Source organism: Meles meles, chromosome 16, assembly GCF_922984935.1.
Source record: "Meles meles chromosome 16, mMelMel3.1 paternal haplotype, whole genome shotgun sequence".
NCBI classification, from domain to species: domain Eukaryota; kingdom Metazoa; phylum Chordata; class Mammalia; order Carnivora; family Mustelidae; genus Meles; species Meles meles.
The window spans coordinates 27,938,185-27,954,328 of record NC_060081.1 but is presented as its reverse complement, the minus strand read 5'-3'; the positions used below and the strand labels follow the sequence as shown (position 1 = coordinate 27,954,328).

Sequence of the window (16,144 nt, the reverse complement as noted above, 5' to 3'; positions counted from 1 at the left end):
ATCTTAATGTTTATATAAGTTATATATTTAAAATGTAATTTTCTTCTTATTCTAGAACTTAAATTTTTCCATATGCTTACATTAACAAAATATTGGTTAATTACAGCACCATAAAATGCTTATGCTTTAGGAAAGCAGTTTATTTTTCAGAGGAAAATATTTTAGATATATTCTGCTATGTCACAAATTTTGTACAAATGCTTGAATTTGGAAATAAATTCAAATTTATAAAAGTTATAAAAATAAAATAATGCACAGAACAGCTATATACCTTTTTTTTCAGCTATATACCTTTAAAAAACCATATTCATTGCCATTAAAATTTTACTCCATTTGCTTTCTCTATGTTTGAGACAACACATTTGCTGTCTTATGTACTCAAACTTTTACATGTTTTCTTTCCGTGCATGCATGGGTACACACACACACACACGCATATGCACACACACATTTTAAAAACCTGCAGTACCTCCAGTTCCAAACCATCTCCCCAGGTTTCTTCCTTCCTTTTTTGCATTTTGTATTTGATTGTCCTTTCTTCTACAGTGAGCACCCTGGCTCAACATCATGTTTATCAACAATATGTACGTAGTTACTCTTTTGCTCAATCCCAGAGTCCATCTAAAATAGGTTCGAAATTTCTTCACCTGTGTCACTACATTAAATAGACCAACATTAAAGTTCATGATCTATTTGTAATTCCTGTCTCCATATACTACTCTGCATAAATCTTGAGGGCATACAGTCAAATACTGAGTTTATAAATTACTTAGATTAATTCCTTTTTTCCCCTTTTGCTGTGATTGTGATATGCGTTTAAAATAACACTAGTTTCATTTACTTCAGTTTGCTTTCACTTTTCATTTTTCCCCTTCCTAGTTTTTTTCCTTGATTTAGTTTTATTTTTGAATATGTAGATTAATATGCTTTTAAAAATCAAAACTCTGCAAAAAGTAATAACCAGAGAAGTGTTACTTTCTCCTATATACCCTCCATCCCATGTCCCCCATATTGCTTTATGGTTTATATAATGACATTCAGGTATATTTTTCTTTTCATATGCAAAAGGTAGCATACTATATATGTTTCTTTACACTTTTCTTTTCTCACTTCTATTAGAAGTCACTTTATATTCATACAGATTCCCCTTGTTCCCTTTCACAGTTGCATAGTATTCCATTTTATGGACATATCATAGTTATGCTACTGACCTCCTATATTTGGACATTTAGGTAGTTTTCAACAATTTGCAATTATAAATAAGGCTATAATGAATGTATTTTCATATCAGTGGAGGTGTATCTTCAGGATAAATTCCTAGAAGCAGGGTTTCTGGGTCAAAGGGTGAATGTGTATGTATATAGTTTGGTTAAATAGTGCCAAAATCCCCCTCTGCCAGGGTTGTAGTATTTTTCATTCCCACCAACAACTATAGTTTAAAGTGCCTGTTTCCCTACAGCATCATCAGCAGAGTATACTGTCAAGTTCTTGAATTTTTGTGAGTATGGTGGTTAAGAAATGGTATTTCAGGGGCGCCTGGGTGGCTCAGTGGATTAAGCCGCTGCCTTCAGCTCAGGTCATAGTCTCAGGGTCCTGGGATCGAGCCCCGCATCGGGCTCTCTGCTCCGCAGGGAGCCTGCTTCCCTTCCTCTCTCTCTGCCTGCCTCTCTGCCTACTTGTGATCTCTCTGTCAAATGAATAAATAAAAATCTTTAAAAAAAAAAAAAAGAAATGGTATTTCAGTGTAGTATTAATTTGCATTTCTCTTTTTATGAGTGAATTTTAATATCTTTTCATATGTTTAAGGGCTGTTTTATATCTTTTTTTTTAAATTAGCCATTTCTTTTGCCCATTTTTCTAATGGAATGTTCTCTGTTTGTTAAATTTTCTTTGTAAATGTGGGAAATTAACTTTTTTTTGGATTTACAAAGCAGTTTTTATTTCTCACTTTCACTTTTAGTACATGAGTTTTTCAATATTATCAGAAAGTAAACTATTATCTTTATCCTCCCATCCCCACCCCCTATTGACTTGGCTGAGAAAAGAATCACATTGCTTTCTGCTAACATATTTAATGAGCAACAATAGATTTATTTCACATTATAAAAGAATAATAGGAAATTAACTTTTTATTACTGGTGTATGTTGCAAATATTTTCTTACATTTTGTCACTTTTTTTTTTTTTATTTCTTTTCAGGGTAACAATTCATTGTTTTTGAACCACACCCAGTGCTCCATGCAATGCATGCCCTCCATAATACCCACCACCTGGCTCCCCCAACCTCCCCCCCCCCACCCCTTCAAAACCCTCAGGTTGTTTTTCAGAGTCCATAGTCTCTCATGGTTCATCTCCCCCTCCAATTTCACTCAACTCCCTTCTTGTCTCCCCATGTCCTCCGTGTTATTTGTTATTCTCCGCAAATAAGTGAAACCATATGATAATTGACTCACTTTTCTTTTGAACTTACTTAAACTATTTTTTACATGGAAAACTTTCTGTTTTTATGTAGTCAATTTTTTTTTTTTTTTTTTTTTTTGCATTTTAAACTGTGTTTACTTTACTACCACACGGTGGCGCCACATCAGCTGGTGAATGTAAAGCCTTGGCAAACATTGGATTAGTCTTGAATTGACTGGTGAATTACATGACTTCATCAGGAACACAGCCTATATTCTAATTCTTTTAATTATTAATTTTTTTAATTTTTTATAAACATATACTTTTTATCCCCAGGGGTACAGATCTGTGAATCGCCAGGTTTACACACTTCACAGCACCCACCATAGCATATACCCTCCCCAAAGTCCATAACCCCATCTCCCTCTCCTGGCCCCCCTCCCCCCAGCAACCCTCAGTTTGTTTTGTGAGATTAAGAGTCACTTCTGGTTTATCTCCCTCCCAATCCCATCTTGTTTCATTTATTCTTTTCCTACCCCGCAAACCCCCTACATTGCATCTCCACTTCCTCATATCAGGGAGATCATATGATAGTTGTCTTTTTCTGACTGACTTATTTCACTAAGCATAATACCCTCTAGTTCCATCCAAGTCGTCGCAAATGGAAAAATTTCATTTCTTTTGATGGCTGCATAATATTCCATTGTGTATATATACCACTTCTTCTTTATCCATTCATCTGTTGATGGACATCTAGGTTCTTTCCATAGTTTGGATATTGTGGACATTGCTGCTATAAGCATTCGGGTGCACGTGCCCCTTCAGATCACTACATTTGTATCTTTAGGGTAAATACCCAGTAGTGCAATTGCTGGGTCATAGGGTAATTCTATTTTCAACATTTTGAGGAACCTCCATGCTGTTTTCCAGAGTGGTTGCACCAGCTTGCATTCTCACCAACAGTGTAGGAGGGTTCCCCTTTCCCCGCATCCTCGTCAGCATCTGTCATTTCCTGACTTGTTAATTTTAGCCATTTTGACTAATGTGAGGTGGTATCTCATTGTGGTTTTGATTTGTATTTCTCTGATGCCAAGTGATGTAGAGTACGTTTTCATGTGTCTGTTGGCCATCCGGATGTCTTCTTTGCAGAAATGTCTGTTCTTGTCCTCTGCCCATTTCTTGATTGGATTCTTTGTTCTTTGGGTGTTGAGTTTGCTAAGCTCTTTATAGATTTTGGATAATAGCCCTTTATCTGATATGTCGTTTGCAAATATCTTCTCCCATTCTGTCAGTTGTCTTTTGGTTTTGTTAACTGTTTCCTTTGATGTGCAAAAGCTTTTGATCTTGATGAAATCCCAATAGTTCATTTTTGCCCTTGCTTCCCTTGCCTTTGGCAATGTTCCCAGGAAGAAGTTGCTGTGGCTGAGGTTGAAGAGGTTGCTGCCTGTGTTCTCCTCAAGGATTTTGATGGATTCCTTTCTCACATTGAGGTCCTTCATCCATTTTGAGTCTGTTTTCGTGTGTGGTGTAAGGAAATGGTCCAATTTCATTTTTCTGCATGTGGCTGTCCAATTTTCCCAACACCATTTGTTGAACAGACTGCCTTTTTTCCATTGGACATTCTTTCTTGCTTTGTCGAAGATTAGTTGACCATAGAGTTGAGGGTCTATTTCTGGGCTCTCTATTCTGTTCCATTGATCTATGTGTCTGGTTTTGTGCCAGTACCATACTGTCTTGATGATGACAGCTTTGTAATAGAGCTTGAAGTCCGGAATTGTGATGCCACCAACTTTGGCTTTCTTTTTCAATATTCCTTTGGCTATTCGAGGTCTTTTCTGGTTCCATATAAATTTTAGGATTATTTGTTCCATTTCTTTGAAAAAAATGGATGGTATTTTGATAGGGATTGCATTAAATGTATAGATTGCTTTAGGTAGCATAGACATTTTCACAATATTTATTCTTCCAATCCAGGAGCATGGAACATTTTTCCATTTCCTTGTGTCTTCCTCAATTTCTTTCATGAGTACTCTATAGTTTTCTGAGTATAGATTCTTTGCCTTTTTGGTTAGGTTTATTCCTAGGTATCTTATCCTAGGTATCTTGGTTTTGGGTGCAACTGTAAATGGGATTGACTCCTTAATTTCTCTTTCTTCTGTCTTGTTGTTGGTGTACAGAAATGCAACTGATTTCTGTGCATTGATATTATATCCTGACACTTTACTGAATTCCTGTACAAATTCTAGAAGTTTTGGAGTGGAGCCTTTTGGGTTTTCCACATATAGTATCATATCATCTGCAAAAAGTGATAGTTTGACTTCTTCTTTGCCAATTTGGATGCCTTTAATTTCCTTTTGTTGTCTGATTGCTGAGGCTAGGACTTCTAGTACTATGTTGAATAGCAGTGGTGATAATGGATATCCCTGCCATGTTCCTGACCTTAGCGGAAAAGCTTTCAGTTTTTCTCCATTGAGAATGATATTTGCGGTGGGTTTTTCATAGGTGGCTTTGATGATATTGAGGTATGTGCCCTCTATTCCTACACTTTGAAGAGTTTTGATCAGGAAGGGATGCTGTAGTTTGTCAAATGTTTTTTCATCATCTATTGAGAGTATCATATGGTTTTTGTTCTTTCTTTTATTAATGTATTGTATCACATTGATTGATTTGCGGATGTTGAACCAACCTTGCAGCCATGGGATAAATCCCACTTGATCATGGTGAATAATCCTTTTAATGTACTGTTGAATCCTATTGGCTAGTATTTTGGTGAGAATTTTTGCATCTGTGTTCATCAAGGATATTGGTCTGTAATTCTCTTTTTTGATGGGATCCTTGTCTGGTTTGGGTATCAAGGTGATGCTGGCCTCATAAAGTGAGTTTGGAAGTTTTCCTTCCATTTCTATTTTTTGGAACAGTTTCAGGAGAATAGGTATTAATTCTTCTTTAAATGTTTGGTAGAATTCCCCTGGGAAGCCGCCTGGCCCTGGGCTTTTGTTTGTTTGGAGATTTTTGATGACTGTTTCAATCTCCTTACTGGTTATAGGTCTGTTCAGGTTTTCTATTTCTCCCTAGTTCAGTTGTGGTAGTTTATATGTCTCCAGGAATGCATCCTGGAGATTTATTGATACCTCCCATTTCTTCCAGATTGTCAAATTTGTTGCCATAGAGTTGTTCATAATATGTTCTTATAATTGTTTGTATTCCTTTGTTGTTGGTTGCGATCTCTCCTCTTACATTCATGATTTTATTTATTTGGGTTCTTTCTCTTTTCTTTTTGATAAGTCTGGCCAGGGGTTTATCAGTCTTATTAATTCTTTCAAAGAACCAGCTCCTAGTTTCATTGATTTGTTCTATTGTTTTTTTGGTTTCTATTTCATTGATTTCTGCTCTGATCTTTATTATTTCTCTTCTCCTGCTGGGTTTAGGGTTTCTTTGTTGTTCTTTCTCTAGCTCCTTTAGATGTAGGGTTAGGTTGTGTATTTGAGACCTTTCTTGTTTCTTGAGAAAGTCTTGTACTGCTATATATTTTCCTCTCAGGACTGCCTTTGCTGTGTCCCACAGATTTTGAACCGTTGTGTTTTCATTATCATTTGTTTCCATGAATTTTTTCAATTCTTCCTTAATTTCCTGGTTGACCCATTCATTCTTTAGAAGGATGCTGTTTAGTCTTCATGTATTTGGGTTTTTTACAAATTTCCTCTTGTGATTGAGTTCTGGCTTCAGAGCATTATAGTCTGAAAATATGCAGGGAAATATCCCAATCTTTTTTTTTTTTAATATCCCAATCTTTTGATACTGGTTGAGACCTGACTTAGGACCCAGGATATGATCTATTCTGGAGAATGTTCCATGTGCACTAGAGAAGAATGTGTATTCTGTTGCTTTGGGATGAAATGTTCTGAATATATCTGCAATGTCCATCTGGTCCATTGTGTCATTTAAGGCCTTTATTTCCTTGTTGATCTTTTGCTTGGATGATCTGTCCATTTCAGTGAGGGGAGTGTTAAAATCCCCTACTATTATTGTATTATTGTCGATGTGTTTCTTTGATTTTGTTATTAATTGGTTGATATAGTTGGCTGCTCCCACGTTAGGGGCATAGATATTTAAAATTGTTAGATCTTCTTGTTGGACAGACCCTTTGAGTAGGATATAGTGTCCTTCCTCATCTCTTATTATAGTCTTTGGCTTAAAGTCTAATTGATCTGATATAAGGATTGCCACCCCAGCCTTCTTCTGATGTCCATTAGCATGGTAAATTGTTTTCCACCCCCTCACTTTAAATCTGGAGGTGTCTTCGGGTCTAAAATGAGTTTCTTATAGGCAGCATATTGATGGGTTTTGTTTTTTTATCCATTCTGATACCCTGTGTCTTTTGATTGGGGCATTTAGCCCATTAACATTCAGGGTAATTATTGAGAGATATGAGTTTAGTGCCATTGTATTGCCTGTAATGTGACTGTTACTGTATATTGTCTGTTCCTTTCTGATCTACTACTTTTAGGGTCTCTCTTTGCTTAGAGGACCCCTTTCAATATTACCTATAGAGCTGGTTTGGTGTTTGCAACTTACTTTATCAACTCCTTTTTTATTTCTAAAAAAGGAGTTGATAAAGTAAGTTGGTTGGGAGAATAAAGAAAAAGAAAGTGGAGAGATTTTGCTTGGGCTGGAGACTAGAACCAGCCCGGAACTAGATTTAGGGCATATTTGGTCTATTAGAAGAAGTTGTACCCAAGTTTTTTGGAAGAAAAAACCTTATGTGTATACAAAAAATAAAGTTAGATACAGTGAAGGATAAAATATGACTATAATAATGAAGGTTCAAAAAAGATTATTATTTTTTTATGAAAGGTATTGTTAAGATAAACTAGTTAAAAAATGTTAAAAGAGGAAAGGGTAAAAGTTAAAAAAAACTTATTAGAAGAAAAAAATAAAATTAAAAAAAATTAAATTAACTGCAAGACTAAGGAATCATGGGGAGAAAGCCACGAATTCCATTCTTTGCTTTCTCCCACTCTGGAATTCTGCTATTCTCCTTGGTACGTGAATTTGGTCCTGGCTGGAGTTCTTGTTGATCTTCTGGGGGTGGGGCCTGTTGTAGTAATTCTCAAGTGTCTTTGCCTGCGGGGGAATTGCACTGCCCTTACCAGGGGGCGGGCTAAGTAAGCCGCTTGGGTTCGCTTTCGGGAGCTTTTGTTCCCTGAACACTTTCCGTAAAGTTCCGGAGGATGAAAATGAAAATGGTGGCCTCCTAATCTCCGGCCTGGGGGAGCCGAGAGCTCGGGGCCCCACTCCCCAGTGCACCCTCAGAGAAAAGTGCTCAATCACTCCTGTGTCCCTGGCCTCTGGCTGCTCTCCGAGCTCACCCAGCTTGTAGCCGGTTCAAGGTAACCCCGAGCTGAGAGCTCACTCCTCGGCTCTGTCTCTGTAGCTGGCTTCCCCACTCTAATACCTGCAAGCTCTGCGACACTCAGACACCCCTGATCCTTCTGTGACCCCGCGTGGGCTTCACCCCAGTTTAGCTTCTGCAGCATGTCCCTCAATGGAGCAGACTTTTAAAAGTCCTGATTTTGTGCTCAGTTGCTCCACCACTCCCCGCGCCGGCCCCTCCCCCCGCAGTCTATCTTCCCGTTGCTTTGGATTCACTTCTCTGCCAGTCCTACGTTTCGGAAAGTGGTCAATTTTCTGTTTCTAGAATTGTTGCTGTTCTTCTCTTCAGTCTCCTGTTGGATTTGTAGGTGTTCGCAATGGATTGATAAGCTATCTAGCTGATCTGCTACCTGATGTCGTCTTAGCCTGCTACTTCTCCGCCATCTTGACTCCTCCTGTAGTCAAATTTTTAAATATATTTTAAACATCCAGTTTCTGTTTATAGTTAGAAAAATCTTTCCTTATACCCAGATAGATAATAGAGAAAATCAGTGTTTTTAGTTTCAATGTTTTAGTATATAGTATATATAACTTTTTACATTTAGAGTTCTGATCCATTTAAAGTTTATTTTGTATATGGTATTAAAATGGGTCTAATTTTACTTTTTTCCAAATAACTAACCAGTTTTTCAAAGATTATTTAGTAAAAAATATTTTGTCCAGGTGATTCAAGTCTCTCTCTGGACTTTCTCTTCTGTTGCTTTGGGTTTATTTATGTTCAGATCCCACACTATTTTAATTATAGAGCCTTGGTAATATTTTTCATTTTTTAGGACTAGTCTGATGGTTTGCTGGTAAACTGGCTCTCCAGAGAAGGGAAGGGAGAAGCCCTGATTTGTAGCATTTGCCAATTTCAGTGGTGTAAATATGCACACTGTGGCCAGGAAGCCACTCTGTTTGTTTCCTCTTTCTTTCTTGTTTTCTTTTTACTTTCTTTCTCTTTCTTTCTTTATTTTGACGTGTAGTTTACGTACTGTGTTATCTTAGTCTCAGGTGTACAATATAGTGATTACACAATTCTATATATTCTATAAATGTATTGTACAGTTTCAAGCTACCAAGCTAGTTTAACCACCAGCTCACAAAATTTCTGAATATTTATAATCAGCTATAAGCCAGCTCCAGCATACCAATAATCTAGGGCCTATAAGAGCACTTCCTTTTAAGTATTTACCTATATTTTCATGCGAGTTTGTTTTCCATATTACACAACTAATGAATCGTTGAACACTACAACAAAAACTTAGGATATTGGATCTGAAATGTAGCATTAGCTTATCTAGCTCCAATTTAAAAAGCCCATTGGAATTTTTATTAGAATCACATTAAATTTATAAATTAACTTGGGAGAACTGACATCTTGGTAATGTTGAACTGTCCTAACCAAAAAAAAAAAGGATATCCTTCCGTTTTTTCAAACTCACATGTGTCATTCAAGAATAATTAAATAAATAAGTAAATAAAATCAAAAGCTTTTTTTAATTAAAAAATGAGTTGCTGTTTCCTTTATATAGGTTTTGAACATTTCTTGTTTATTCCTAAATAGCTTTTCTTTCGTTTTTTCTCCCCATTCATTTTCTCTTCAAAAAATGCTATTTTTGCATGTTAATTTATCATCACGTTATTGTGCTAGATTTTTTTTATTGTTAAGTTTTATCATTGACTCTTTAGGGGGGTCCAGATATGTTATCATGTCATCTGCAAAAAGATATTTTATTTCTTCTTTTCCTATTTTTATCTCTTGAATTGTGTTTTCTAATTAATTGCAATAACTAGTATCCTCAGAATCATGATAAACAGTAGTGGAGAAAATGGGCATCCTTGTTTTGATTCTGACCTTAAGTGGGAATGCCTCTAGGGTTTGTCGAGTAAATGTAAGATGCTGGCTTTAGGGCTGAGGTATAAATGTTTTATGATATCTGCCCATTTTTATTTTCTCAAGATTTTATATTTTATTAAGAATGGGTGTTTTATTTTTTCAAGGGCTTTTTCAGCATCTATAGAGATATGGTTTTTCTCTTTAGAACTATTACTTTGTGAATTATTTGAGAAGATTTTCAGATATTGAACCATCTTTGAATTTATGGTATAAACCTTACTTGGTCTTAATGTATTCTATTCTTAATGTTCACTTACATTTTATTTTAGATTTGTGTATCAGTATTTGTGATATTGGTCTATAATTTTTTTCTTTGTACTCTCTTAGCAAGTTTAGATATCAGTGTTATATTTGCTGCAAAAAAGGAATTTGAGAGTTTTCACTTACTGGGCTTTGAAACAATTTATGTAGTTTGTGATCATCTAATCTCTAAGGATTTGTTTGCATTCACCCGTGAAACCACACAGCCTTGGTTCTTTCTTTTATTTTCTTTATTTATTTCTATATTCTTTATTTGAAAGACTGAAAGAGAGAGAGCATGAATGTATACATGAGTGGGGGAGGGACAGAAGGTGAGGGAGAAGCAGACTCCCCACTGGAGTCTCAAGATGGGACTCATCCCAAGACCCTGGGATCATGACCTGAGCTGGAGGCAGATACTTAACTAACTGAGCCATGAGGTGCCTCTCTCCAACTTTTTGAATTTATTTGCACAGAAGTAACCAATGCTTTATCTTATGAATTTTTAAATTTCCTTTTTATAAATAGCTATATCCCATTGTCATTTCTTAATTGTAGATATGTGCTTTCCTCTTCTATTTCTTTGTTACCTTAGCTAGTGACTTGTTTACTTTGTTTATTGCCTCAAAGAAACAGCATTTTGATTTATTGATTTATTTTATCTTACTAATTTATGGTTTCGTTTATCTTATTTCTTTCCTCTGCTATGTTTACTTAGTTGGTTTTGTTCCCTCAGTATTTTAAGTTAGGAATTTAATTCATTTATTGCTATTCTTTCATTCTTATTGATATAAATATTATGAATTTTCCAGTGATCATTACTTTAAATGTATCCCATAGATTCTGATATGTTTTTTTTAGAAGTTCTGTAATTTCTGTTTGTGTTTTCACTTTTACCCAAGAGTTATTTGATAGAAAATCTTATCATTTCCAGTTAGAAGAGCTTTTTGTGTTTCCATTTCATTTTTAAATTTCTAGTGTTATTGCATTGTGATTAGAGAGTATTGTTTATAATGTTTCTATTGTGGAAACTACTGATGTTCTCTTTGTACTTTACTACATAATGAATTTGTGTGGATAGTTCATGTGCCCCTGAAAAGATGTATTCTTTCTTATCAAGGTATATATTTCTAGTGTGTGTATATACATATAAAAGATTTACATTTTCAGTTTTATTTAGTTCTTTTATGTCATTGCTTAATTTTTTTTTCCATTTTATTTATTTTTTCAGCGTAACAGTATTCATTGTTTTTGCACAACACCCAGTGCTCCATGCAAAACGTGCCCTCTCTATTACCCACCACCTGTTCCCCCAACCTCCCATCCCTGACCCTTCAAAACCCTCAGGTTGTTTTTCAGAGTCCATAGTCTCTTATGGTTCACCTCCCCTTCCAAATTTTTTTTTAATAAACATATAATGTATTTTTATCCCCAGGGGTACAGGTCTGTGAATCACCAGGTTTACACACTTCACAGCACTCATGATAGCACATACCCTCCCTAATGTCCATAGCCCCCTCCCCCTCTCCCAATCCCACCTCCCCTGAGCAACCCCCAGTTTGTTTTGTGAGCAACATGGGGGGTTAGGGGGATAGGAGAAGAATAAATCATTGCTTAATTTTTAATCACTTGACCTGTTTTACTAAGAATGGTGCTTTAAAATCTCCTGTTATTATTGTTTTTCTTTCTTTTTCTATCTCCTATAAATTTTGTTTTATGTAAGTTTGCTGTTTTGTTTGCTGCATGGATATTCGGAACTGCCATATCTTAATTGTGGAATGTGGATTTTATGAAGTGTGCCTTTCCAATACATTTAATTTTTTGGAGTTGGGAGGGGCTTGGTGTCTACTTGTCTAGTATTAGAGTTACAGGTACTTAATGTCTCCATCTGCCTTGCAAATCTTTGTCCATCTCTATTTTTAGCTCTTCTGAGTCACTGAATTTTAAGTATCTCTCTTATTTATAGTATGGATTTAAGTTTTGCTTTATGAGCCACTTTAAAATAGTGGATGAGGTAAGCTTTTTCACATTATTGATACTACTTTAAAATTTGGTCTCAGCTCTGTCATATTATGATAACTGTGTTTACCATGTGACATTTACTGCATTTCTCAATTTGACTGTTCTTTGCTTTTGGTCATTTCTTTTGATATTCAAGGCTTGTATTTTATTACAGTAGTCACCTTCCTCTTAATAATTTTTTTTAAAGATTTTATTTATTTGACAGAGAGAAATCACAAGAGAGGCAGGCAGAGAGAGAGGAAGGGAAGCAGGCTCTCCGCCGAGCAGAGAGCCTGATGCGGGACTCGATCCCAGGATTCCGAGACCATGACCCAAGCCGACAAATAAGTGAGACCATATGATACTTGACTCTCTCTGCTTGACTTATTTCGCTCAGCATAATCTCTTCCAGTCCCATCCATGTTGCTACAAAAGTTGCGTATTCATCCTTTCTGATGGAGGCATAATTCTCCATTGTGTATATGTACCACATCTTCCTTATCCATTAATCCATTGAAGGGCATCTTGGTTCTTTTCATAGTTTGGCGACCGTGGCCATTGTTGCTATGAACATTGGGTACAGATGGCTCTTCTTTTCACTACATTTGTATCTTTGGGGTAAATACCCAGCAGTGCAATTGCAGGGTCATAGGGAAGCTCTATTCTTAAGTTCTTGAGGAATCTCCACACTGTTCTCCAAAGTGGCTGCACCAACTTATATTCACACCAACAGTGGAAGAGGGTTCCCCTTTCTCCACATCCTCTCCAACACACGTTGTTTCCTGTCTTGCTAATTTTTGCCATTCTAACTGTGTCAGGTGGTATCTCAATGTGGTTTTAATTTGAATCTCCCTGATGGCTAGTGATGATGAACATTTTTTCATGTGTCTGATAGTCATTTGTATGTCTTCATTGGAGAAGTGTCTGTTCATATCTTCTGCCCATTTTTTGATATGATTATCTGTTTTGTGTGTGTTGAGTTTGAGAAGTTCTTTATAGATCCTGGATATCAACCTTTTGTCTGTACTGTCATTTGCAAATATCTTCTCCCATTCCGTGGGTTGCCTCTTTGTTTTGTTGACTGTTTCCTTTGCTGTGCAGAAGCTTTTGATCTTGATGAAGTCCCAAAAGTTCATTTTTGCTTTTGTTTCCTTGGCCTTTGGAGACATATCTTGAAAGAATTTGCTGTGACTGATAGAGCAATTTACTGCCTATGTTCTCCTCTAGGATTCTGATGGATTCCTGACTCACGTTGAGGTCTTTTATCCATTTCGAGTTTATCTTTGTGTACGGTGTAAGAGAATGGTCGAGTTTCATTCTTCTACATATAGCTGTCCAGTTTTCCCAGCACCATTTATTGAAGAGACTGTCTTTTTTCCATTGTATATTTTCCTGTTTTGTCAAAGATTACTTGACCATAGAGTTGAGGGTCCATATCTGGGCTCTCCACTCTGTTCCACTGGTCAATGTGTCTGTTTTTATGCCAGTTTTAATGGTATATTTTGACTGCCACTTATTACCTAGACAACAGTCAATGTATTTAATTACTTTCCCCAACAGCTGATCTGTTAACAGCCCCTATATATTTAACTTTTCAAAGTTGTCCTATAAATGGGTGCTCGCTTCGGCAGCACATATACAAAGTTGTCCTATAAATGGAATCACATATATATCCTCTAGTGGCTGACTTTCATGCAGCATAATATATTTGAGATATATCCAGGTTGTTGTATGGATCAGATTTTGTTGCATGTTCCCTTTAACTGCTGAGCAGTATTTCCTTGTATGTCTGCACCACAGCTTTGTTTGCTTTGTTACACTTTTTATTTTGAAACGACTACATTCTCACAAGTAGTTGCAAAAATAATACAGATAATCTCACATATCCTTACCCCAACTTCCCCAATGGCAATATCTTATACACCGGGAAATTGATATTGGTACAAAATGATTAACTAGGCCATAGGCCTTATTCAGATTTCATTTTTACATACACTCATATGTATGTATGTGCAGTTGTTTTTTCTTTTTTTACATAAGACTCATCTACCACAGTTACAAGCAGAATACTATACTATATTGTCCATCAGCTCCCTCTTATGATAACCTTTTTATAGTCACAGCCCTCCCCTCCTTCTCCCTGGCAAACACTGATTTGTTCTTCATATCTTTAATTATGTCATTTTGAGAATGTGATATAAATGAAATCACACACAGTGTATAACATTTTGAGATTGGATTTTTTTCATTTAATACAATGCCCATGAGATCCATCCAAGTTGTATTTACAACCATAAAAAACTCTTAACTAAAGGGACCACACTGAGGGTTGCTGGAGGGACTCTGGGTAGGGGGATGGGGTAAGTGGGTGAAGGACATTAAGGAGGGCACTTGATGCAATGAGTAGTGGATGCTATATGCAGCTGATCAATCGCTAAATTCTACCCCTGAAACTAATAATATACTATATATTAACCAAATTGAATTTAAATTAAAAAATTTTGAAAAAGATAGTTCATTTCTTTTTATTGTTGAATATTATTCCATGTTATGGATATATCACAGTTTATGAAAGCTGAATGAAAAAAATACATTGTCTATGTTTTCCTTCACAGAAGCTGGGAAAAAAATTTTTAAGTATTGACAAAGTAATTTCAGAATACATGTTGTACATCAGTGAAATCTTTGAGTTAAATTTATTAATCTGCAATTTTTTTCTCTCTCATAGGAATCTTTGCTATAGAGATTTCTGACACATGAAAAGATTCTTCACATCCTTGGGAAAGGTCAAAGTTACAAACTGATTTTTTTTTTTTGCTATATGATTGCATTTATCTTTTGAATGCTTGACAATGTTAAATGTATTTATTAACTTTGTGCCTCTGAATCTCTGTTCTCATGTGCCATATTGCAGTGATCTGAGATGACTTATAAAAACAAAAATGCATATGGCTCTTTCTATCCGTGCAGTAATAGTGAGTGTAAAATCTGCTTACTTCACTATTGAACACTGTTATGTTAACTATCCGGAGTAAATAAAGAAGCTTATAAAAAGAGGGCAAAGTGTTTTTACAAAACTGATTTCCTTTCCTTTCTTGATATCTCAAATAATTGGTTGGTTAAATTTTTTCTTTGTGATTTATGATTTTATTGCTGGAGAAGTTGTGTCAAAATAGGCAAAGTTTACTAATACTGGCCTGGGACCCAATATTCCATTTGGGGACCAACCTGACATAATTTCCAGGCCATAATCTGATTTCAAAGCAGGAGATAGTAGGAGTGTTTCAGAGTTTTTAAATCCATAGTATTGTACCACTAATTAACATACATTTTCTGCAATTGTGTTTACCCATACTATTTTTAGAAAGGTAGGTGATGCTATATTGTCAAGAATGTAAGATTTTTTAAAAATCTGTATTTTAATAAGTTTTCTTTACAATATTAAAGTACTGCAATCAACTTAATTGCCATTTTATTTATTTAATTTTTTTGCCTGTGGCAGGTGTCTGTAACTTAGAGTAACAAGTTTAGTGACGTTTTCTTATTTCTCCTAAAATTTCTTAAATATCTAACCTTTTCTCTCCATAGGCTTTGATTTAATGTTGATATTAAAGCCTGAACACTACTGTATTTTACTGATTGATATGAGCTATTTGTATTCTTTCCATTTTAATAAAAAAAAAGTCCTGTCATTAATAATATTCATATGAAGTAGACAATTTCTCATTTTATATAGTTAACTCTACAGTATCACTACAATAGAACAGTACCCTGATTTAGGTCTTGTTTAATCACTAGCATTCTGATATTTTACTATAAATTCATGCTATATATTGACTTTAGTTTGAGTTTTAAAAACCCTGAGGTTTACTCATCTAGTTCAAGACAGTCATTACAGATTGGTTTTAAAATGTATATAATTTAAGATGTCCTTTTTATAAACATTTTAGAGAATAATATACAAAAAATTGTTCTTGCTAATATTAAGTAATTATTGATAAATATGAAAAATTAACCTTCAATAGGTGATACAGTGGCCTAAGCACTAGATCACCACAGCATTAATTTTAGTCTATCTACCTCCTAGAAGAGCTGACAAGGAGCTGAGTGTCACCTGTCATTTGCATTTAACATATGTTGTATGTGGAGGGCAGTATGTGGGGAAAGGAGCATGAGAGAATAGGAATGAACT

At 35.5% G+C, this 16,144-nt stretch overlaps 1 protein-coding gene across 13 annotated transcripts in view; it reads left to right on the top strand.

The window, feature by feature from the left end:
* TSGA10 (testis specific 10) overlaps positions 1 to 15,595 on the top strand; it is a 144,622-nt gene extending 129,027 nt beyond the window's left edge. For all 13 annotated transcript variants that reach the window (XM_045980485.1, XM_045980484.1, XM_045980481.1 and 10 more), the window contains one exon: positions 14,681 to 15,595. In XM_045980485.1, the coding sequence (XP_045836441.1) occupies positions 14,681 to 14,705 (25 nt within the window). In that variant the 3' untranslated portion in view covers positions 14,706 to 15,595. The remainder of the gene's footprint in view (positions 1 to 14,680) is intronic.
* Positions 15,596 to 16,144: the final 549 nt, after the last annotated feature.